Raw genomic sequence first — 23,458 nt, forward strand, 5'->3', positions numbered from 1 at the left:
CTTTGAGCATCACTTTAGATGACTGTATCGATGCTAAGACAGAGATTTTGCTTTCCTTGGACATGACAACCTATTTTTACAAACATATATGAATGGCAAGTTATCACACATCACACACTCTTTCTCATTCGCTGTCTGTTTATAGTCAAGTGCAAATATAAGGAGCCTCTGAATAAATCAGCATGGTACACATTATGTTATTAATACTAACTTATGTTATATGCAGTGCACATGCACAAAGTATAAAACGAGATGAGCATACATGAAAAAAGAAAACATGCAAAAATCCTGGTTGCATTTTTCTGTGTCTTGTCCGTCAATATCATGGTATTGCAGTATTACGGTTATTGCAACAGCCTAAGTTGTAATGCAACAAGTATCTGTCCTTCAGCTTGTTTTAACAATTCCTGTGATAAAGTGCTTATGATGCTCATCTGTTAATTTGTATAAAACAGCAATAAAACATAGTATAAGAGCCCGGAAAATAACAATAGAAACGATTACATGATTATAAATGAATAATATAACAAAAAAAAAACAAAGTTTTAGTGTTTTCCAGTGTTGCAATTAGTGTTTTCTCAAGTTAAACCAAACCCAGCATGAATATATTCTTCTAAAGTCGCAGTGAAGATTGTTTCAGCATCAATTCTTTCTCATTTTATAATCACACTTTTGGGATAATCTGTAAGAAAACAAAGAATCACAGAAGGTAAGGTTAGAGAGACAAACAGTGCAAACAGTCATCTATCAGTGAATTAGATTCAGTTGAAAAGGTTTATTTGCCATTAGGATGATTTGTCTGTGCTGGTAAAATCAAAGTGTGATGTACAGTATCTTACCTCATCTGTGGACAATTCATTATACTGGTTTTTCTTCCTTTCTGCTGTGAAAAAAATAAAAATCACACGGACACCATTAAATGATGAATTTATTCATTATTTTTAGGAAATCAGAATCAAGTAGGCTATTCCAGAGAGCTAAATAATGATTTTACATAAAGCACATGATGTTCTCCTCTCACTATAATATCTGCATGTAATATTCACCATTTCTGGAGATCTTGTGGCGATAGTAAATCACAGCAGCAGCAGATACAACAGTCAGCAGCAGCAGAACAGCAGCACATATTCCTGCTACAGCAGCTGAAGACAGACCTGAACCTGCAACAGATAAAGACAGACAGCCATGAGTGTGAAAGAACCTCACTGTGTGTTTATATGCCATATTCACTATATATATTCAGTCTCGAAACTTTTGCATGCTCAAAAGGCTTATTCCTCCATATGTGACCTCTTTATACAATTGTTGCATGTTCAATTGTGATGTCCTTTAAATTTTCTTGCACAGTGACTGTTTCTGTTTGCCTTTCCAGTACCATGCATTCATGGTTTGTTGCATTAAATCTTAGGAGAAAACATGTTATGGTCTTCCCAAGACTACAGTTGTAAACAGTGCAAATTATTTATTTTTTGACATCTTTATTATAAGTAGCAGGTGTTATGTTTGATAAACATTATTCATATTATTCATAGATCACTCATTATTAAAATGAAATTCATATTTAAACAACAGCAAAAACAGCATTTCAAGTGAACTATAAAGTCAAGTTCTCGTTAAGAACAATGCATTTATAAATATACTCTAGTGCATTATATGCAAGACAAAAAAAGGAAGGGTGTAAATATACTCAAGACTCTCTTCTCCATACGGGGCTCTTCATCATTCCTGACTTGATCAGAGAGAGCAGCTGGAAGACACAAATTAATAAAGATATGTAGAAATACAAATAAAACACAACGATGTTGAAATATTAAGTCCTTCTGGCAGTTCTATGCAAGGATAAAATCACATACTGCAATATTCCTTAAAAAGTAAGAATCATCTAATTTGATTTCATAGTGACTTGAAAGAACCTCCAGAGACCCTCCTTCATAAAAAGGTTCTTTAAAGACCAGTTATTAAATTATAACTTTAATAACATCAATCCATATCTTATCCTCTTGTGTTATGTAAGATCACAGGATTTCAGTAATCACATATTTAATCAGAAATGCAGTTTTATGTTGAAGAAATTCTTTAAAAAAAAAAAATGTAAGGGTAAATTACATTGAGTAACTCACCAGTCACGGTAATATAGAAAGTTTTTATGTTGTCATCATGGGTGTTGCTGATTTTTTTGGTGATTTTTGTGCTGTCGCACTTGCGGTTTCTGTTTAAGCTTTGTCTTTTTCCTGAACTCTCGCTTCTGATGATCTCTGCTTCATAATGTCCTGCGTGTTCAGATGTGACGTCTGTGATGGTCAGAGATCCAGTCTTGTAGTCCACCTGCAGTCTGTCTCTGAATCTCCCTCCTTCACCATCATATAAACAGCTCGTGTTGGGACGGCCATTGATCAGAGCTATGCGAGTGTCTTCAAAATACCACAGCAACTTGTCATGCTCGTTTTTAGTGATATCAGTGAGTAGAGTGACTGAATCTCCCTCCATCACGGTCACATCATCACCAAAAACACCTGAAACACAAATAGATAGTAACTCAGCAATGTTGAATTAATATCGAAAAAAGGTCAGGATGGAAGGGCAGGGTTAGGGCTTTGGGATAGGAAACACCTTCAGAACTGTAAAACAATAAGACAATAGAATGAAAACCGAAAGCAATAGAACGGAAAGCCCCCATGAATATACAAAACCAAGCCTGTGGGTCTATTGTCATGATACACTGGCGGAAGGAACACAGGAGCCATGGATAAACAAAACTCATTTATTAAATTCAACACACAGGGTAACTCCACACTTGAAAGGGAAGGAAGACACACGTACACAACTGATAGACCCAACAAACACTGACTGAACAGACTAGGGCTTAAATAAACCGGGTAACGAGGGAAATGTGAGTAACACTGGTGAACAGAATGAATACATAAGAGACAATGTGGACAGGAACAGAATCAGGAACGACCAAATAAGGGCACGGGGAGGAAAACACAAAGACTGTCCAATCCTGACAGTTGTTGAACAAGAACAATGTTGTTTAGTCACAGATCTTAGCAGAAAAGGTTCTGGCGGCACATTATAAAAAAAAATTACATTAAAAAAAGGGTTCACATCATGGGATAACTTTATAGATTAAGTTGTAATTAATTATTTCAGATTTTTTTTCTTTAAACGTTATAAATTGTGTTTATTAATTCATTCGTAATTTCAACCAACATTCTTGAATAAAACAGTTTGTAAGCATGCTTTATTATTTGAAAAAAATGTGACCTGTTACAGACATTTCTCCTTACACAGAACCTTTTTGGCTTGAAGGGTTCTCAAATTGGTCATATGATGTGATTTCAAGTTTGCTTTTCTCTTTGTAAGTTTACAAGCTGTTCGTGAATAGATAAGTTGCAAAGACTAAAGTCTCAAACCCAAAGAGATATTCTTTATAAAAGTTAAGACACTGCCACGGCCCCGGATACAGCTCATTTAAACACGTCCCCATATCTCTACGTGACTCTGTGTGGCGATGCATCACAACACGTAAAAACACAGTAGAAGTCATTATCATCAGTAATTATGTCCCCACTGGATGTAACAAATGCCTTGTTAGCAGAACCGGACAGTAACGGAGTACATTTACTTGAGTACAGTACTTTAGTACAATTTTGAGGGATCTGTACTTTACTCGAGTATCATTTTTGGGGAGAACTCATGACTTTACTCAAGTACATTTGAGAGGCAAATATTGTACTCTTTACTCCGCTACATTTCTATCCATAACCGTAAGTTCCCGTTACTTCTTCGGCCCGTCCACACGGAGACGGAGTTTACCCCAATCCGATCTTTTTTTCCCTCGTCTCAAGAAATATCCAAGTCTCGAAAATATCCGCGTCCGCTCGAGACCACAAAACGATGTAGTATACATGCCAGACCAGCATGTGGCGCTGTAATTCTGCCACAGCGAGACACTTAAAACAGACAAGAAGACATGGACTATGCTCATAAACCTTGCCCGTTGTACACAAAGAACATGGAATTAGTCTGTGCTAATGTTAGTTAATAAAAAGACAATCATTCAGTGTTTGTTCATGTTTTTGTTGCTGTTACGTGACATAGCGGTTTCTGATTAGGGGCGAGATGTGGGCTGATGACGTTATCGTTTCAGAAAATAAACGGATTCGCCGTCCAAATGAACACGCAAAACGCCGGATCCGTGTGGACTAAACGAATATCCGATAAAAAATTTGAGCGTATTCACAGAAACGCGTCTCCGTGTGGATGGAAAGAAAGAAAAAAATATCGGAAACACTCAATTTGTTGTTTCCCTCTCAAACGTGATTGGATTGTGCAGGCGCCACTGATTGGGACAGCCTATCAGCAATCACCTTAAGCTTTCCGCCAAAGACTTCACACACACACACACAGAGAGAGAGAGTGTGACGATCGTGCACCAGAGAGACACAGGGAGATAGAGAGATCCAATTGCAGATGTCTTTAATGAGGGATAATCCAAATCGTACTCAACAAGCCAAGCACAAAACCAAACAATCAGTCCAAAACAAAACAAACAAAGGAAAGGGAAGGGAAGGGAACTCGGAAAACGAGAGGACTCGGAGGACGAGCAGACAGGAAGAATCTCGGGGGACGAAAATGCTGGATACATGAAGGGTAAGGACTCCATACAAACAACAGGAAAAGACTGGTATTTATAGGGAGGCTAATGACAATAAAGTGACTGCACCTGGTGCAATTAACAGGAGTGCAATTACTCTGATGACAGGACCAGACTAGAGGAATTCTAGTGCCTACTGTGAAGTGCCTAAGGGGAAGTGAGCCCTCTAGTGGACACCCAGGGAAACAGAGACTAGACAGCGTGACAGAGAGAGAGAGAGAGAGAGAGAGAGAGAGTTGTCACACATAGATTTGTGTGTGAGAATGGTGTTATTCAGCTGAAAGTATTTTCTCCTGCCTTTGTCTTTATGTCAATGTGAGAAGAAGGGGCTTAATACTGTCACTCAAATGAGCTGAATTAATTTTTTCTTTCTTTGTACACTGACCTAAACACAGTTGATCAGTTGATTTTCAGAACATTGCTATATTGCCTTCTTTGCTGGTTTAGGTTTACTGATTTGATTGATGAAAAAACAGAGAAACTCACATCTACACACAATTGTTAGCTGAATTTTCTTTTCTAATATTCCACATTAATGTAAGCTGAGCATTTGCTTTGATGTTCTTGAGTATGAGGTGTGTTTAACACAGTCAGGTTCAAATGTTGGTGCAAAAAACCCAAAACTCTAGCAGAGGTTTGTCAAAGCGTTGCCATTGTGCTTTTGCCTTGTGGGCAAGTGAGAACTGTTAAATAAAGCCACATGGTAAAAAGATGAAAATGACTTGATTTTACTTTCAATTCCTTTTACATTCTCCAAGGTATTAATATTAAAATTTTCCATAACTCCATGTAGGATGTTTCTGTACATAAATGTAAGCACTGTGGCAGTAGTAATGCAATATTTAGAAAATGTACTCTTGTACTCTTGATACTCAAGTACTTTTAAAAACAAGTACTTCAGTACTTCAGTGTAGTACTTTTACTTGTACTTAAGTAAAATTTAGCAAGGGGTATCTGTACTTTTACTCAAGTAATGAATCTGTGTACTCGGTCCGCCTCTGCTTGTTTGTAATGGGTTTTATAGTTATTGTCTTCTGACCTGGACACGCATCACAGTATAGCTTGAGGTATTCGGCCAATCACAACACACAGGACAGCTGGCCAATCAGAGCACACCTTGTTATTCAGAACAATGAGCTTTGTAAAAAACTTCATGTTACAGAAGGCGGGGTATAGAGAGGAACAATGTACAGTATGTGGAAAAGAATGTGTTTTTTGAACCTTAAACCGCATAAAAACATTTCATCACACCAAATACACAAAATAATGTTCTTTTTAGCAACATCATATGACCCCTTTAAAAATTAAATCAAGAACCCTTTTCCTATGCCACTGAACTTTTATTATTTATTTATATGAACTTTTTATAACTTTTATTATTTATTTATTTTATTTATTTTTCCAGAAATCTGGAAAAATGTAAGATTTCTTGAGGTAGAGAAATATTTACAGCCTTAGATGTTTCAACACTGGTAGATAAAAAATCTATAATTTTTACATATTCTCCTCATGCAGAGTTTTATATTTAAAAAAAGTAAATGCATCAATGCACAGAACCGGAACAACACAAAACAGTTATATATATATATATATATTCGCCTACATATTTAAACCAGGGGTGTAAGAATGAGAGATAGGTGTAACACGAATAAAGCGATCATATATAGACAGTGTTGGGAAGGTTACTTTGGAAATGTAATAGGTTACAGATTACAAGTTACCCTGTTTAAAATGTAATAGTAGTGTAACTTTTTCAATTACTTTATTAAAGTAATGTAACTAATTACTTTTGAGTACTTTTTGATTACTTTTCTAAATTTGTGAAAATTAAAGAATAATAAATAAAAGCATATACATCAACTTAAATAAGCATGTAACGTATTCTGTGTAATAAACTCCTGAAACATTGGTGTTTTTTTTAAACTGCTGTCTCTTTGTATATGATGATAGTTTTCTCAAAATAAGTAAAATGCACATTAAGTGACACAAAGCAGTTCTTGAAATTATGTTTATATGCTCGTGTACTCCTATATTGAGATGGCAGAGGTTGAAAACACTGCGAGCTTCAGTAGGCCTATGTGTAGTAAATGAAACCATGTCTTTGCCATTAATTTACAGGAGGGAAGGACTGGGAAAAAAATTCAGACTGGAAAATTCAAACTCATACAAACAAATTCATGGACAAAACTATTTTTTTGTATGGACCTGACATAAAAAAAGGTTTAAATCTTTAATTTGGGGACATGCAAAATAATTAAAAGTTATCTCCTGAACTGCACCTTCACTTTAAAGGGAAGTCGTGGCCTAATGGTTAGAGAGTCGGACTCCCAATCGAAAGGTTGTGAGTTCGAGTCCCGGGCCGGCAGGAATTGTGGGTGGGGGGAGTGCATGTACAGTTCTCTCTCCACCTTCAATACCACGACTTAGGTGCCCTTGAGCAAGGCATTGAACCCCCAACTGCTCCCTGGGCGCCGCAGCATAAATGGCTGCCCACTGCTCCGGGTGTGTGTTCACAGTGTGTGTGTGTTCACTGCTCTGTGTGTGTGCTTTTCGGATGGGTTAAATGCAGAGCACAAATTCTGAGTATGGGTCACCATACTTGGCTGAATGTCACTTCACTTCCATTTTTCTCTTCAGTCTCTTTATTTTGCCCTGTTATCCATCTCTCTCATGACTTTAATACACAAGATTGAACAAAACTATACTTTACAATACAATACCCTACAATACTACAATATCTTTATAGAAAAATCCTAATACTGTACACGAGTCATGTTTTTCCCTTACAAAAATTAACCTTGCTTTTATTAGCCTATATAAAAGTAAAATAACCTTGTTATGTTTTTGCAAATGGATTTGTATTTATTTTCAAATAAATACATTTGTAAAATAATTTTACATTTTTGGTTACCACATTTAAACAATAGTAACCATTTTCTCTGGATTTATAGTTAAATATTAAAATGTTAATTTTCGTAAGGGTTGTGTTGTTGTCTGTCGTAGCTCCCCCTAAACCTATAAAAAAAATCGTATTTTTTTTTCAGATAAATTCCTACTGTAGCATTACAACAGATAATAATGATGTCCTTTATATAGTATTTTGAGTGATGACTGGTGAGCAACGTGCTGCTGCTTGAATAAATAAAAAAAATAAACAAAGACAAAAAAGCATCTTTACAGATGAAACTGACCTGAAACCCTGAACAGGAGTTCTGCTTCTCTGCTCCAGCAGTCCACTCTCTCTCTCTCTCTCTCTCTCTCTCTCTCTCTCTCTCTCTCTCTCTCTCTCTCTCTCTCTCTCTCTCTCTCTCTTTCTCTCTCTCTCGCATTGATTACTCTGAGTCTGATCCAAACCGTTTGGCGGAGGCGCGGAGAGCGCGCGCGTCATGACTAACACTTCATGATTTATTAGAGATTTAATTATCAAATGGCGGATTCGCAAATGATCGCTTTAGTACATTCGGCAGGCAATTATACAATAATGATATTAAATAGTGGGGCAAAATCGGCTGCCAGGCCACCGGGAATTGTCCCGGTTCTCCCGGTGTCCAGTCCGCGCCTGATTTTCACAGACACGCAGAATGTGCAAAGTCATATATTGAATTTTTGGGGCTTTATATTCACAGACACTAGTCAATGACATATTTTGATTCAAGTGTACTGACCTACTTTTGATTTACTCATCCAAAATGTGGCATATTCCGTCCGCGTTAGGCATTTCGTTTTTATGACTGGATTCTACGAACCAGACTGTATTTCCGCATCCCGGAAATTATTAGGGCGGTATGTCTCAGAATAGTCAGTGCAATTTGGGAAAGAAATAAGTTAAATCTGTATGTGGATGTGTGTAAATATTCAAATGTAATCCCCTTTGTAATCGTTAAAAATTTCATAAGTAACTGTAATTTAATTACTCATTTTTTCGTAGTAACTGTAACTAATTACAGTTACAATAATTTTGTAATTAAATTACGTAACGCCGTTACATGTAACCAGTTACTCCCCAACACTGTATATAGACTGGCTCAGTCACTTTTCGCTCGGAACAGGAAGCCCGGAACAGGAAGAACTAAATTAAATAAATAAAGCAAACTTCCAAACACATAGAACAAGTATAATCGTGACACTTGATGTTCCTAAAATATCCCGAATTATTTAAAACAGCGACAAATACAACACAATATAATACTGAAGTGAAATTTTAATTTTCCTTCGCTGAAAACGTGTTGAAGTTACAATGTAATAAATGTCTTACCAAGAAGGAGCAGTCCGAACAGAGTGAGCACAAAACAACATCCCATCATGACAGTTGTGTCTGATATTATTAAATCCAATAGTGTTGATATATTTTAGGATAATTATGGCTTTCTCTTCCTGCCTCAGAACGCCCTCGAGAATTTGAAATCCACCGTATATACAAATAAACTTAAGATATTAAACAACATGACGTACTTATCCAGATAAAATGACAGTAATCGTTATTTAGTATGTCAAAATAAAATACACGCATACTTGGTGGCGATTCTTGTTAAGAATGAAAGAGAAAGTAAATTTTGCGGAATACCAAACGCCCGCAGAGACTAAATAGGAGATATATAAAAGCGCCTGATTGTGTTTAACCCTGTCCTCCACACGAACTCAACCCTGTCCTGTGTGTGCAACGAAACATTTACAAAGGGTTGCACATTTAAAGTGGATTTATTCTGATTAGTTTAAAATTCAACATGTGTCAAACTTTAAACGTACAAATACTATTCTATAACTCAGCACGAAATGATTAGAACAATATCTCCGCTACATTCTCCATAAACAACATTCGTTTTGTCGCATGAACTCATACAAACTCATAAATCGACGCATAACCCGGTTAATACTTGCTTCACACACTTTTCAAACACCTCGGGAAATATGCACACAAACACTATAAACATTAATACACTAGTCTCACACATTTCCCATCAACTTACCTGAAAAACATGCATTAGTAGTTTTGGCACTCGTGGTTCACGCGCATCTCTCTCTCTCTCTCTCTCTCTCTCTCTCTCTCTCTCTCTCTCTCTCTCTCTCTCTCTCTCTCTCTCTCTCTCTCTCTACTGGTGTACCCTGACCTTTTTTTGTTCTAAGCCCACGCTGCATGTTTAATATTACACATGATATATAGCCTACTGCTGTCATACTCATTGCGTTACAAAAGCACATTTCAGTTGAAATGCAGTGATAAATCCCTCACTAATTCTGGGGAAACAATACCCTTCATACACTTCATGCATCATTTAAGATCCCTTATAGTTTAAGTGCGTTTATTTTCAACCTAAAACACAACACAGTGCAATGTTTCATTAAAAATACAGGTAAAACCTTTGGAATATCAGTGCGGAAAATTCCTGCACATTAACAAAGCATGCCTTGTACCCTATCTGTGGAGAAAAGATACAGAACATTTGTGATCCACTTATGTTTATAACTATGTTCAGCTTGTTTCTGCTAGCATAGAGAATGTTTTGTGGCTTCTGTGTCATAGGCCTATGTGGTCACATCTAGGGCTCTTTCAGCAAAGGGTGGTCTGATCCTGTTGGGGGAGGATTCACACTAGTTTGTTATCTCTCTTCTAGCGGTCTGTTTCAGCATTTATAATCATACAGTGCTGAAAGAAAATGGTTTATGTTGTCATTTTGTTCTGCGTGTGTTTGTGCAAACCGGTTGGTGAGTAATAAGTGTACGTTTTTTATATTTATATGTTAATGTTTTTACTGATTTAGTTAATGATTTATGTGTGTTTGCTGATACAGACGGACTGAACTCAGTGTCAGTGATGGAGGGAGATTCAGTCACTCTAGACTCTGGTCTTACTGAAATGAAGGACGATCTGATTCAGTGGAGGTTTGGATATAACAAGACTTTAATAGCTGAAATCAGTGTACTTGAAGACAGCATGACTGTATATGATAATGTTCCTGTCGGGAGATTCAGAGACAGACTGAAGCTGGACGATCAAACTGGATCTCTGACCATCACAGACATCACAACTGAACACACTGGAGATTATCATCTAAAGATCAACAGTGAGAGCAAGAATTTCAGTCTCACTGTTTATGGTGAGTTTAATATTTATATATAAATGATATATCTTGAGAGACATTTGTTTGACTCTTTTGAATGATAAAAAAAAAAAATCTAATCACACTCACGAAAAACAACGGTTATTTACTAATAATATAATTTAATCTGATTTTACTAATCTTTCTCAGCTCGTCTGCCTGTTCCGGTTATCAGCAGAGACTGTTCATCATCCTCCTCGTCCTCAGAGCAGAATTGTTCATTGGTGTGTTCAGTGGTGAATGTGGGTCATGTGACTCTCTCCTGGTACAAAGGAAACAGTTTATTGTCCAGCATCAGTGTGTCTGATCTCAGCATCAGTCTCTCTCTACCTCTGGAGGTGGAATATCAGGATAAAAACAGCTACAGCTGTGTGCTCAACAATCCCATCAGCAACCAGACTCAACATCTGGACATCACTCAGCTCTGTCACACATGTTCAGGTATGACAATGGTGATATTAGCATTTATTCACTGATCTCAGTCTACTGATCATGTGCTTAAAGGATTGAAGAAATTTAGAGAGTGAAATACAGTCAATCTCAATGAAATGTTTAGTGCAATTTGATGCACTAAACTATCTGCTCGGCAACTTCTTTATAACTGAACCTGCATTAAAAATCTGCACACATTAGAAACAGCTGCTTAGAAGTGTGAGTCAGAACTAAATAGCATTAATCTAAAGGAAGTAACAAGACATAGTGAACATGTAACAGTTGATATTATGTTGTATTCATGCCATGCTGTAATTACCAGAAATCTGCGATGACAAAACGTGACATTTAACTTAGAGCTTTCCATGTACTCAGACACAGAGGTAGTGCCTAAGTAGCATTGATTACAAAATTGTGTTTCTTTAAGTACAGACTCTTTTGTGGTTCCTATTCCTCAGTGCCCCCCATTTTTACAGATTAAAGCATTATAGTAAACATATGTCAAACTGACACTCGTGGGACTTTGTTTACTATGTCTTTATCACTTTTACACATGAACTGGATACATAAGTCCATATTTTCACAGTATTCAGCACACAGTAGAGTTCATGATGTCACCACTCTTTTCTGCCTCTTAGCCTGAAATGAAAACACGATCATCGTTCAGCCTGACACTTTCACTCACACTAATGATCGTGTCTCTCTATCATTCCAGGCTCTGTATCTCTGATAGTGCTGATCTCTGTTGCTGCTGTTGCTGGATCTCTGTTGATCGTGGCTGCATTCGGGATATGTCACGTGTGCAGGAAGTGTAGAAAAACTGATCAAAAAGGCAAGTAATATAAATGACATTGGCAAGGCTCATCTAACTCAGAAAAACAGATTCTGCATTTCTCAAATTGCATGAAAAACACACAGAGAGAAATGCAATTCTGCAGTAATTTAATGATGCTTAATGAACTCAGAAACACAATCCCTACATGTGTAAAGATGCAATGCTCAGCTAATGCTGAATAATGCTGTTTCACTGCTGGGTGATATATTTTTTTTGTCTGCTTTGATTTACTACATTTCATCAAACTAAAATAAAATGCAAATCACTTTAGCATTTGTCTTGGTATGATTTATAAATTACCTGCAAAGAATTTCTATAAAGTTCATTTTCAGTATTGAATTCAAACTGAACATTTTGTTAAAATATATAGCATTAAACATATTTTTGTACAATTAATTAACCATTAAATGTGTGTATTAATGTTTGAACTTTGACACCCTATAATAACAACACATATGTTATGAAGAACCAGATCTACTGTATTTAAGATGAAGTTGTTGTTGTTGTTGTTGTTTAATGCATCTATTATTATATTTATAACAGGACAGACTCCTGAAGAGATCATTTACATTGAGCCAACATTCAACAAAAGAAAAGTGCATAAAACAGTCAGTTTTATTCCAAAGGTATGCTCTTCATCTCTATATCAATTTAACAGTCAGTCAAATTTGTGCTTGTACAGTATATGGAAGATCCTGATCCAGAGATAAAAACATAAAATAGTCATAATATCATCACTCATATCTCACAGACACTCATTCTACCATTATAACAAACAAATAACAGATCAACAGAGCATGAGTTGATATTTCCATAGTGCATTTCCTGTCAGCTGATGATATCACCGTTCAGAATAACTTAATGAATTCACTCTCAGGAACAGCTTGTGACTGGGACAGCAGCCTTAAAAGCAACCTATGTACCTTATTTACCACTAAAAGCATCATATGTGCACCTTTTAGGGACAGATAAGGTACAAAGTTGTCCTTGTTAAGACTATTCCCCAGTCACAAGATGTTTCACCTCTAAATTTGTGCATACTGTACAAACAACATACTGTCATTGGCTGCATTTTCCAAAAGCATTATTAGCTTAGGTCGATTGTAGAGACCATTTATGGTAGGCCACTTCTCAACTTGATCACTGATCACTCTTACAAGAAGAAAAAAAAAAACTGAACTAAAATTGAATCTCCAATTTTTTCATCATTAGTAAGAGTTTTTATAAATGTATGTATTTTAATATTATTGTATTTATTTTATTTTTTACAGAATGTAAAAGAGGAAGCTCAAGTAGAGTATGCACCGATCGCCATGAGAAGATGATAAAATATTTTTCTGAGTTCCAGGTTCTTTAAAAACTGTAAATGAGTTTTGGGGTTTGTCGACAATCACTTGTCACTTAGATACATGTAGTATCTAAAGTCCTGTTCACACCGGCAGTGACTAAAACAGTGCACCTTTCCACCATTTCCGACAAATGCAAGCTGCATGCAGAACTTTTGGATATGTTTTATACTTCGGGTGCATTTAAATATTTACTGAGAACTGTGAATGCTTCTTTTGTTGCATGCAGATTTTTGCAGACTGTATAGCAGAGAAGTGTTTGATTTCAGGGCCAGGCATTCAGTTCTACTAATGCTCACAAATCTCTGTTTTTATAACAGTAAAAAGTATTTTCTTGTAGCCTATTCTTAATGTAATATAATGCCATGACTATCAAAATAAAATATTTTATAGACGCACCTTATTGAACATTATACTTGATCATAAAGACACTGTATTAAACAGGAATATTGACTGAAAAGTGTTTCTGTTGCTACAAGAAAAACATCTGTGTATTTGACACATATTGTATAATCCACTTAATGTCATAATGTAGCCCACGCAAAAACCACACTAACGTCATCAGGGGAAACAGAAAGTGGTCGACCTCAGGTCTCTGTTTTTAATTCCTCTCCCAACTGAAGGAGGCAAATCTCACCTCTCAGTTAAATGCTTCTGAAGATGAACACACCTAGAGCTAATTTGGCTAAAACAGCGAGGAAACACATCATTTAGTAGCGGTAAGTGACTGCTCTGTACAGAGTTGGACCCTCTTTGGAGCGATATAAAAATTATGATCAGAGCTGTTGAGAATATCTGCTGCTGTACTGCTGTCAGTGTGTGTGTGTGTGTGTGTGTGAGGTGTTAGTTGTGTTCCTGTGTGAATAGCGTGGGGTTTAGGGCTTTTTCCATTCTTGTTCACACAAAGCTCACAGTTTGACATCCGCCTTAACGCAAAACATCTTCACTGTTAATGCAGAACCCATTAAAGTCTGACAAAAATAATAATAATAATAATAATAATAATTCACATAGCAATATCGATGTCTAAAACTTAGACGAGGTGTGAATGTGAGATGTGAAAATTTCACGCAGTGTAATGTAAAATATAATGTAAAACAATGCCTGATCAGCATTGTTAGTTTCAGTGGCTGGTTTTGCTCCAGTAAGACAGCTACATTTCTGAGAAGCATTCTTGACTTCACAACTTTTTATATATAGGGCATATCCTGTATACTTTTGTCAATGTCAGGGAGTCAGTTTAAGAAGAAATGCAGTCTATGATTTACTGTTGTAATGGTTATATTATCGCGCTGATGTTCAGAGTTTCTCTCTTGTCTTGGGGCTAACAAATGAAAAGTAGCAACGCTGCTAACAAATGTTTGTTATTTGGTTCAGTAGCATTTCAGTGTTGCTGTCCAAAAGGAAAATGCAGCAACTACACATTTAGATGTGAAAATGATTCATATAAGCCATCACTAGTCATACTTGGAAAAACATGTATTTTAACTGCCTCTACAGGAAAAAACAAAACACAACAAAGCCTCACATGTGGAATAGCGGTCAGTGTGGAAAGATGATTACACCATCTAAGAAGAAACTGGCCAAGTTTACCAGACAAATCTTGACACTTGGTACTTTATTAGTAAAGCGTACGCAACATGGGTGTTTACTCTTAATTACAGCTGTTGATTTAATATAAGGCAGTTTTAGATATTGTTTCTTGTTTCTCGCTCCTTCAGCGATTCAGTTTAGTTTGCAACAATCCTAAAGTGCTGGTTTTAGGGATGGTAGTGGCTTGCCTTTTAGCAGCGTTTATTACCATTCACTTACACTCACACGGCTCAGGGGCAGGTTATGTTCTGGGTTAGAGATCTCAGACTCAACTTGGACCAATCAGATGTGAGCAAAGTGACACAAAAAGTAATTCCCCCGTTTCTTTTGCTCTAAATTAAAGAGAAAAAAAAAATTTATTAAAATAATAAAATAAATAAATAAATCTGGCTTTAATGATAATTACGTAGTTATTTTATATGATCTATAAAATTATATTATTATGAATCCATTACACACAAGCAATTTTAGTTTAAGTTATTATAAATCATTTATTTGAAATGAATATCAGTGTATACAGAATATGTAACGGATCAGCACAGTGCTGTCACTCTGCTCACAGCTGATTGGTCCAGTTTGGGTGTGTGACCTCTAACCCAGAATAAAGCCTATCAGTGTAGCTTAAGTTACCATGGCAACATAACCCGCTAAAAACCAACATCCCTTCTTGAGACCGAAAACTCAGAGTTTGTGCAAACTAAACTTGAACTTATCTGGGTAAAAACTGAAACCGGCTCAGTGCTATCACAGGGATTTTTATATTGTTTTATGTTTTTATGTCTTTCCTGAGGGGTAGCCGCTTTTACTTTCATTTTGTGTTTGTTTATTTTATCATTAAAGATAAATATATCATTTTGTTCAAATGTTCGCCGGTTCCCGCCTCCTCCTTCCTGGTTTACGAACTTTGTTACACCCTAATTTTCTTAAAAAAAAAAAAAAAATTTTTTTTTTTAAAAACCCTCTTCTGATACAAAAGAAACAGTAGGTGTACTGTGTTAATATAAATTTATATTTTATATTTTCTATTTTCTCATTGTTTATTATTGTGTGAGACTTGCTCTTTGAAATGTGTTTCTTTCTTCTAGCTGCTCTACATAGAGCGACCAGGTGTTTCTAATTTGAGTAATTAACTGCTGTTAAATGAACTGAGATGATGTTGATTACACACACCCTGATGAAGGCATACGCAACGCGTAGATGTACATCACACCAAAAGCCAGTGATGCAATAAAGGCTTTTTAACTTTTCAATACAATTCGAGTGCCTTGGGGTTCTTGTCCTTAAATACATTATTTTATTTAAAATTAAATAGAATGCTGTCTTTTTAATTCTTCTTAATTTTTTTATATATATAAAAATTAGTCTTAGTTCATATAAAAATTAGTTCATATAAGCCTATCCCATTTTTGAAGGATGTATTTTATGAACGCTAGCGATGACGTCACAGCTTGTTACATAGCTCCCCACTGTGGACAAACTAAGAACAACAGTAAACAGTTAAACTATTTTTTTTCTGTAATTAAATACATTTCGACATTCACCAATATATATATATATATATATATATATATATATATATATATGTTTAAAGTCAGTTTGCCCTTAATGAACATTGAGCAACTTATTATTGCACATAAAACATCAGTTCTGTTCAAATTTAATATATATGTATTTTAAATAATAAGACACTACGTCAAACCAAAGACTATAGAATACCCAGGAGGACTTGGTGTGGAGAAGGATGTCATTGGTCCTGGCTAACAGCAGGAAGCAGTCATGCATTATTTTAGTTTTTAATCCAACCTTTACATGAAGAAAGAAGAAGAAGCTCTTATGACAGGTGTATGGAGTGTCCTTAGATCAAGCTCCCGAGTGCAACGCTGACAAGAGAGGGATATTTTCACACTTGGATTGCAAACCTGTTTGTTCTTCTAATGTTCATTCTTAATACATACTGTTGTGAATTGAGTACAACTTTATTCATCTTAACAGTTATTTGCCGTTGTTATTGTAATTATAATAAAAAAATAAACACAAAACACACTGATTTGTTTGATGTAACATTCTTTATGCTATTTCAAATCATTTATATATTATAGAGTTGTTTGAGGTAGGGATAACAGTCTGAGATGATGTCATACTCGTGTTGCATTGTGGTCTACAGAGCGGACTCGTTCCCTCTGTCAAAACTGAGAGGTCGAGGGTTTGTCCATGTAAACCTTGTCCACCTCGTTTGACAGCTGTGTTATAGGCTGTTAACAATTCAATGAAATAAGGCTCAACAAACTCCTGCTTGCACTGCAGATGTGGCACAGAGTCTGCATCTGAAGTGGCTTTAGATGGATTTCCACAGCTCAGGGGTGGCATGAATCCACTTAGTATTATGAGATGAATAGTGACTTTTTGTGCCATTTAGTGTTTTAAAGGAGCATACAGTCAAATGTGCCTTTAGTCCTGTTTAACCCTTAGATGTCCACTGAACCATTTGGGGAACCGTCCCTTCTGTAAGAAAACAATGAATCACAAGGTAAAGAGAGAGAAATGAACCATTTTACACATCTGTCATCAATACTAGGTTAATAAGATTGAGTTGAAGTTTTTTTTTTTCCATTTCTGTTCAGTCAGTGGCAATATAAAAATACAGTTAATGTAGAGATACTAAAGATTTCTCCAAGCATTTTGAAGATGCCATGCATTTATTCTGGTTAGTTTTTCTGTCACTGTGTCATTCCAGACGGACTGGATGATGGTGAGATCGTGTCTCTGTTTGCATTATGCCATCTGATGTCACAGTCTTTGTTCATATAGAAATGTCACTGGATATTTACGTTGCATGGTAAAAATAATGTTTGGAAATTAACATCTCCTACTGGCACCCTAAAGCAAAAGAGTAAGAGTAACATTTTTCTTCTAAAAACTGAGATATAAACTTTTCATTGATGTATGGTTTGTTATGATCGGACAGTATTTGGCTGAGATGCAACTTTTTGAAAATCTGGAATCTGAGGTTGCAAAAAATAAAATAAAAAATGAAAAATCTGAATATTGAGAAAATCACCTTTAAAGTTGTCCAGATGAGGCCCTTAGCAATGCATATTACTAATGATTATATGTTTTTGAAATTTGTTTACGGTAGGACATTTACAAAATATCTTCATGGAACATTTTTGGCATAAAGGGAAAATTGATCATTTTTTTTACCCATGCAATGTTTTGTTGGCTGTTGATGACTGGTTTGGTGCTCCAGGTGTTACGTATATAATTGTCTTTCTAACAAATTCTAACATCCCATTTGCGTACTCTATATTTTATACATGCTACAGTAGTACAATATCTTACCTCATGCTGAGACTGTCAGCAGATGCTCAGACTTGTTTTTCTCTCTGTCTTCTGTTTAAAAAAAGAGACAGTTAAATACTGATTTTGCTTAATAAAGATGATGTTTTGCTCTCACTATAATACTTGCCCTTTTTAGAGCTCATGTCCCGATAGTAAAACACACCAAGAACAGCTGCAGCCACCAGAACAACACCAACAGCACACACTCCTGCTACAAGAGCTACAGACAGAACTGAACCTAGAGCAGAAGAAGACAGACGTTAGTGGCAGTGCATCTGACAGTTTGTTACACAGTTCTCATTGGATAAACTCTCTTAATGACTCTTTTAGAGATACATGGCAGAGATGTGAAAGACTAATTCCTCCGTTAGGGATTTTTCCATGTTGGAGATGGTTTATGAAATGTGGGATATATTGCTAAATCATTTGACTGATTATTTCTTCCACTTTATCTCCGGTAAAAATAAATAAAACAACAATATAGTAATAATACTAACACTAAAATCAAAACTGGCACACCTTAACATTACTGAAAGAAATCAGAGGAGGAATATATGTGAAGATGTCACCCTTTGTAAGATAATAAACATGTCATCTATTGTAAATAAATAAAAATAAAAATGGAAGTGAATAGAAAACATACTCTTTTTACACACTTGTTCCTTCTCCTTATAGTATGATCCTTTATTGGATTTGTCAGGACGAGAGCGAGAGGCTGGGAAACACAAGGAAATAACAATGATATATATATATATATATACATAATTTGCATTTAGTATATATATTTTTTAATTCATTTATTTTTCTATATCCATTTCTAGCTGCAGGAAAACCTTTCCAAACACAGAACAAACCTGATTTGTTATAAATATTGGTTGCATTGTGGCAACGTTTCACCAGACAAAGTGATCAATTTGATAAAGGGTCTACCGATTATAATATTTTGAATATCATCAAAATGTTGAATTATTCACAATAGGTAAAGACTGTAAATGTGTTTTGAATGTGTGTTCAGATAGTTCACATTCAATCATGTTTGTAAATGCAGAAGGACATATGTCTGAATGACTCACCACTAATGACTGAATGATCACTAAATGAATCAGGACGGATGGACACACTGAACGTCTTTACGGTGTCTCCAGTGTTGATCATTTTTGTGATGATTTTTGTTCTGTCACACTCGCTGTCGCTTTGGCTGGTTTCTGAGATCTCGTTTCTGATGATCTCTGCTTCATAGCGTCCAGCGTGTTCAGATCTGATGTTTGTGATGGTCAGGGATCCAGTCTCAAAGTCCACTAATAGTCTGTTTCTGAATATCTGACCTTCTCCATCATACACACAACCCTCACTGGGATCTTCTCTGATCAGGGCAATGAGGGTGTCATTAAAATACCACAGGATCTTGTCACGCTCTTGCATGGAAACATCACTTTTAAGAGTGACAAAGTCTCCCTCCGTCACTGACACGGAGTTTGATCCAACCACAGCTGGAGACAAAAGAAACAATAATTACTGAAGTGTGTTTGCGTGTGTGTTCATTTTACAGTAATGACAGTGTCACAGTAATTGGGAAACATTTGGAGAGACAGATCTAAATGCAACACTTTGTGTCAGGAATAGCTGAGAAAAACATGTAACAGTGATTTAACACAAAACAAGGAACCCATCAAACTGAAGGCAATACACAGGATAATAAAATCTAAATTAACCCTTTCATGCATGAATTATTATCTGAAAATTCCTTCTACTGACATTTTAAGCCATTTTTATAAAAGACATTTAAAACCACGATGGACTAAAATACAGAGCCTACTTGTTGCACATTTTGTAACTACTTATTTTAAAACATTCTCCGATTTATTTAACACAACACAGATGTCAAATGCAAAATTATAATGCATCATCAGCTTCATTTTGTAATTTCATTTTTAAATCTGAATGACTAAAACACAAAGAAGAATGTAGGCTATATGTTAAACAAAACAAAACCTAGCTTAGTCTAGTTTTACCAGTTAGTCACCTGCTTACTTTTTTTATTCAGACTGAAAATCATGTTACTCCACATCTCTTAATTATACTAAATTACATGTAATTGTTTAAAACAGCAACAGGCAAAACAGAAGACAAAGGGTTAAGAGAAAGACAGAGTTAATGTGAAATTAAATCGATCCCTAAAAACAAGGAACAGTTTAAATTCCATGTAACTTACCTTCGACGACAAAAACAATCATAATGAGCATAATAAAGCCTTCCATTGTTTGATTTTCTTCACTTGGTCAATCGATTCAGAAACATTTGTCTAATCGTGACGTCTTCTTTACAACGATTAGAAAGAAGTTCTGTTAAAAGGTTTTCTTCAAGATTGAAAAAGACACACGTGAAGAAAAAAGAAACAATAAAGGACAAGTATTAGGCTACATGTTGGTCGCGATGTTCCTGGTTACATGATTGTGACAGAATGCAAAGGTGATGTGTGTGTGTGTGTGTGTTTTAGGAAGGCGGGGCCCATTGCAACGCGTAATGAGCACGAGAGCCTACTTTGAATACGATTTCGTAATAATTAGATATAGTTAGCCCTGCTTAAAAACATCTTAAACCAGTCTCAGCTTGTTTGCTGGTTTCAGCTATCGTGCAGCCAAACGGTCCGTGTATATTTTGGTCATTTGATTTTCTATTTAAAAATAAATAAAGATAAATGAGAAACGGTTTGATTTTCGTTTTTTTCGTTTTGTTTAAGAAACGGAAAACGAAAATTTAGCTGCATTTTTCGTATTTTTGTTTGTGGGTAAAAAATGAGATTATGCTTTAATATTTGTTTGAATGTGTGGGCGGCGCTGAAACGCCCCTTTCATCCCTTCTGTACTGCACCGACAAGCGGCAACCGCAAACTCAGTTCATTTTCACCAGGAGAGAAGCGGCAGACAGCAGAGCATATTAATCCCGCGGATTCTATACTTACAAACAACAGCAACTGAAGCTTTATCTTGTAGAGTGTAGTCTGCTGCACTTCTCTGATCGGCGGATCCCGATCCACACCTTCCATCCCGAAAACAGGGGAAAGAGCTTCAGCTCCGTCAGTTTGGATCGTAAAACACTCTAAATAACACGAAAACCTTACAAAACTCAACACGATGTGCTTTCTGCCATCTCGGTCTACATTAACTTCTTTCTGAAACGTCAGAAATGAACCAGGCTCATGCATCAGACGAACCATGTCTAGCTGGACATGTCTACTTTTAAAATAATCCATTTAAATAGAAAAATAATAATAATAATTTTATATTTAGGCCTATGTAATTCAAATGAAACCAACGAGAGGTGCAGTGTTTCCCGTCTGAACTCATTATCTGTAATGATGTCACACCATCACTATATTCATACTGTCATCTACAGAATTCGTGAATTCAGTTCATAATTCTAAGTAGCCTATAGCCTATAATTAAAACATTTAAAGTAGACTAATTATGGGGAAAACTTCAACCTATTTTAATATAAATTTTATTATAAATGTGGGGTTGGGTTTTTCCCATTTTATTTTTTTTATGAATGGCCTAGAATAAAATAAATAAAAATTAAAATAATTAACATAATAAAGTTGTCAAGTCTGCTTTGTCAATAACATGCAGCAGCTGGAAAATTATAATATTATTTTTTATTTTATTATTAATTTAATTAATTAATTAATTATTATTATTATTATTATTATTATTATTATTTTATCTTGCAAGCACCACTAGCAAAGAATCCGTGGGATTAATATGCTCTGCTGTCTGCCGCTTCTCTCCTGGTGAAAATGAACTGAGTTTGCGGTTGCCGCTTGTCGGTGCAGTACAGAAGGGATGAAAGGGGCGTTTCAGCGCCGCCCACACATTCAAACAAATATTAAAGCATAATCTCATTTTTTACCCACAAACAAAAATACGAAAAATCCAGCTACATTTTCGTTTTGCGTTTCTTAAACAAAACGAAAAAACGAAAATCAAACCGTTTCTCATTTATCTTTATTTATTTTTAAATAGAAAATCAAATGACCAAAAGATACACGGACACCAAACGATCTCTGTTAACTTCTTTTACAACCAGCTACACCAGACTAAACCAGTGAAGAGCATTTAGACTATCAGTGATGTTAACTATGAAACAAAGTGTGTATATTGTGTATTCAGCGCATTTTAAGTTCCATTTAGTTTCTCATAAAATCACGTGATCGTGATCGGTGGCAAAGTGTCGTGTCGTTTAGTTATAGATTGGTCTGTGAGTATGCCACCAGAAATAGTAAAGGGGATTTAAAACATAAGGAAGCAAGTGCTGTGTGTCTGATTCACGGGAAGTTCGCCAAAAATGAAAACATGAGCTGAAGAGAATGAACGTGATTCACCGAAGGCGACACTAGTCGCTCTGTTCATCTGTTAAAAACTTTCTGTGGTCACATTCCTTTACACAGAAATCTAGTTTGACCTGTTGGATGTGAGTTTATGTGCATGTGTCAGTAGATGTGGTTAAAAAGTAGGCCTACTACATTTCCCCTCTTTTAAATATGAAGTTTACAATCTGACTTACAAAAAAAAAAAAAAAACAGCTTTACTGATGTTTGATAAACTGTCCAATAATGTACACATTATTCTTACTTACACTATCACTCATACACTAATATATGCTATTCTACACAGGTTGTGCAGAATGATTTATTATTATTATTATTATTATTATTATTATTGTGAAGCCCTAATGTGTGGTCAGTGAAGGTGGTCAATCCTGTTGGGGAGGATCCACACACGCTAAAATCACACTTATGTCAAGTCTGAGCAGCCTGCTTTCAGAGATTCTCATTATTAGCGTGCTCAAAGAAAATGGTTCATGTTGTCATTATGTTCTGCTTGTGCGTGTCGCAACTGAATGTGAGTTACAATTTGAGGATTATGCTTTGTAATTTAATATCTGTGCTGATTTAGTTCAAGCTTTTTGGTTTTTATATAGAGTAGTAAGATAGATTTATGGTTTATATCCATAAAAAAAAAAGACATTATGAAATGTAACGAATGTTATTGCACAATCTAATCGGATTCAGTTCTATCATGACAGGAAATACAATTGAATGTTTATTCCACTTTAATTAAAAACAAAAACAAAGCTTTTAAACTGAACTTACGCACCT

The 23,458-nt window shown here is 35.7% G+C and overlaps 3 protein-coding genes across 3 annotated transcripts; 1 reads left to right on the top strand and 2 right to left on the bottom strand.

The window, feature by feature from the left end:
* Positions 1-571: 571 nt before the first annotated feature.
* Positions 572-2,547, bottom strand: LOC132131669 (uncharacterized). The gene is made up of 5 exons (XM_059543738.1): positions 2,121-2,547; positions 1,688-1,747; positions 1,047-1,160; positions 840-883; positions 572-682 (listed from the first exon to the last, which is right to left on the bottom strand). Exons 1-5 carry the CDS (start codon positions 2,485-2,487, stop codon positions 665-667), a joined length of 603 nt encoding a protein of 200 aa, XP_059399721.1. The 5' UTR covers positions 2,488-2,547; the 3' UTR covers positions 572-664.
* Positions 2,548-10,236: 7,689 nt separating this feature from the next.
* Positions 10,237-12,027, top strand: LOC132131348 (CD48 antigen-like). The gene is made up of 4 exons (XM_059543368.1): positions 10,237-10,360; positions 10,447-10,752; positions 10,900-11,196; positions 11,903-12,027. Exons 1-4 carry the CDS (start codon positions 10,312-10,314, stop codon positions 12,025-12,027), a joined length of 777 nt encoding a protein of 258 aa, XP_059399351.1. The 5' UTR covers positions 10,237-10,311.
* A 5,154-nt stretch (positions 12,028-17,181) lies between these two features.
* LOC132131668 (uncharacterized) lies at positions 17,182-20,777 on the bottom strand. The gene is made up of 6 exons (XM_059543737.1): positions 20,513-20,777; positions 19,374-19,790; positions 18,944-19,015; positions 18,424-18,538; positions 18,301-18,344; positions 17,182-17,463 (listed from the first exon to the last, which is right to left on the bottom strand). Exons 1-5 carry the CDS (start codon positions 20,556-20,558, stop codon positions 18,302-18,304), a joined length of 693 nt encoding a protein of 230 aa, XP_059399720.1. The 5' UTR covers positions 20,559-20,777; the 3' UTR covers positions 17,182-17,463; position 18,301.
* Between the last annotated feature and the right edge of the window lie 2,681 nt (positions 20,778-23,458).

The sequence above is a fragment of the Carassius carassius genome, chromosome 48 (assembly GCF_963082965.1).
Source record: "Carassius carassius chromosome 48, fCarCar2.1, whole genome shotgun sequence".
NCBI lineage: Eukaryota > Metazoa > Chordata > Actinopteri > Cypriniformes > Cyprinidae > Carassius > Carassius carassius.

Excerpts from the sequence above, each read along its gene's own strand:
- LOC132131668 (XM_059543737.1), bottom strand. The coding sequence starts at position 20,558 with ATGGAAGGCTTTATTATGCTCATTATGATTGTTTTTGTCGTCGAAG. Across the intron at positions 19,016-19,373 it reads TGATCATTCAGTCATTAGTG|CCTCTCGCTCTCGTCCTGAC; the intron begins GTGAGTCATTCA and ends TGTGTTTCCCAG. Across the intron at positions 18,345-18,423 it reads ATGAGCTCTAAAAAGGGCAA|AGAGAAAAACAAGTCTGAGC; the intron begins GTATTATAGTGA and ends AACAGAAGACAG.
- LOC132131669 (XM_059543738.1), bottom strand. The coding sequence starts at position 2,487 with ATGGAGGGAGATTCAGTCACTCTACTCACTGATATCACTAAAAACGAG. Across the intron at positions 1,161-1,687 it reads TATGGAGAAGAGAGTCTTGA|GTTCAGGTCTGTCTTCAGCT; the intron begins GTATATTTACAC and ends TATCTGTTGCAG. Across the intron at positions 884-1,046 it reads CCACAAGATCTCCAGAAATG|CAGAAAGGAAGAAAAACCAG; the intron begins GTGAATATTACA and ends TTTTTTTCACAG.
- LOC132131348 (XM_059543368.1), top strand. The coding sequence starts at position 10,312 with ATGGTTTATGTTGTCATTTTGTTCTGCGTGTGTTTGTGCAAACCGGTT. Across the intron at positions 10,361-10,446 it reads GTGTTTGTGCAAACCGGTTG|ACGGACTGAACTCAGTGTCA; the intron begins GTGAGTAATAAG and ends TTGCTGATACAG. Across the intron at positions 11,197-11,902 it reads GCTCTGTCACACATGTTCAG|GCTCTGTATCTCTGATAGTG; the intron begins GTATGACAATGG and ends CTATCATTCCAG.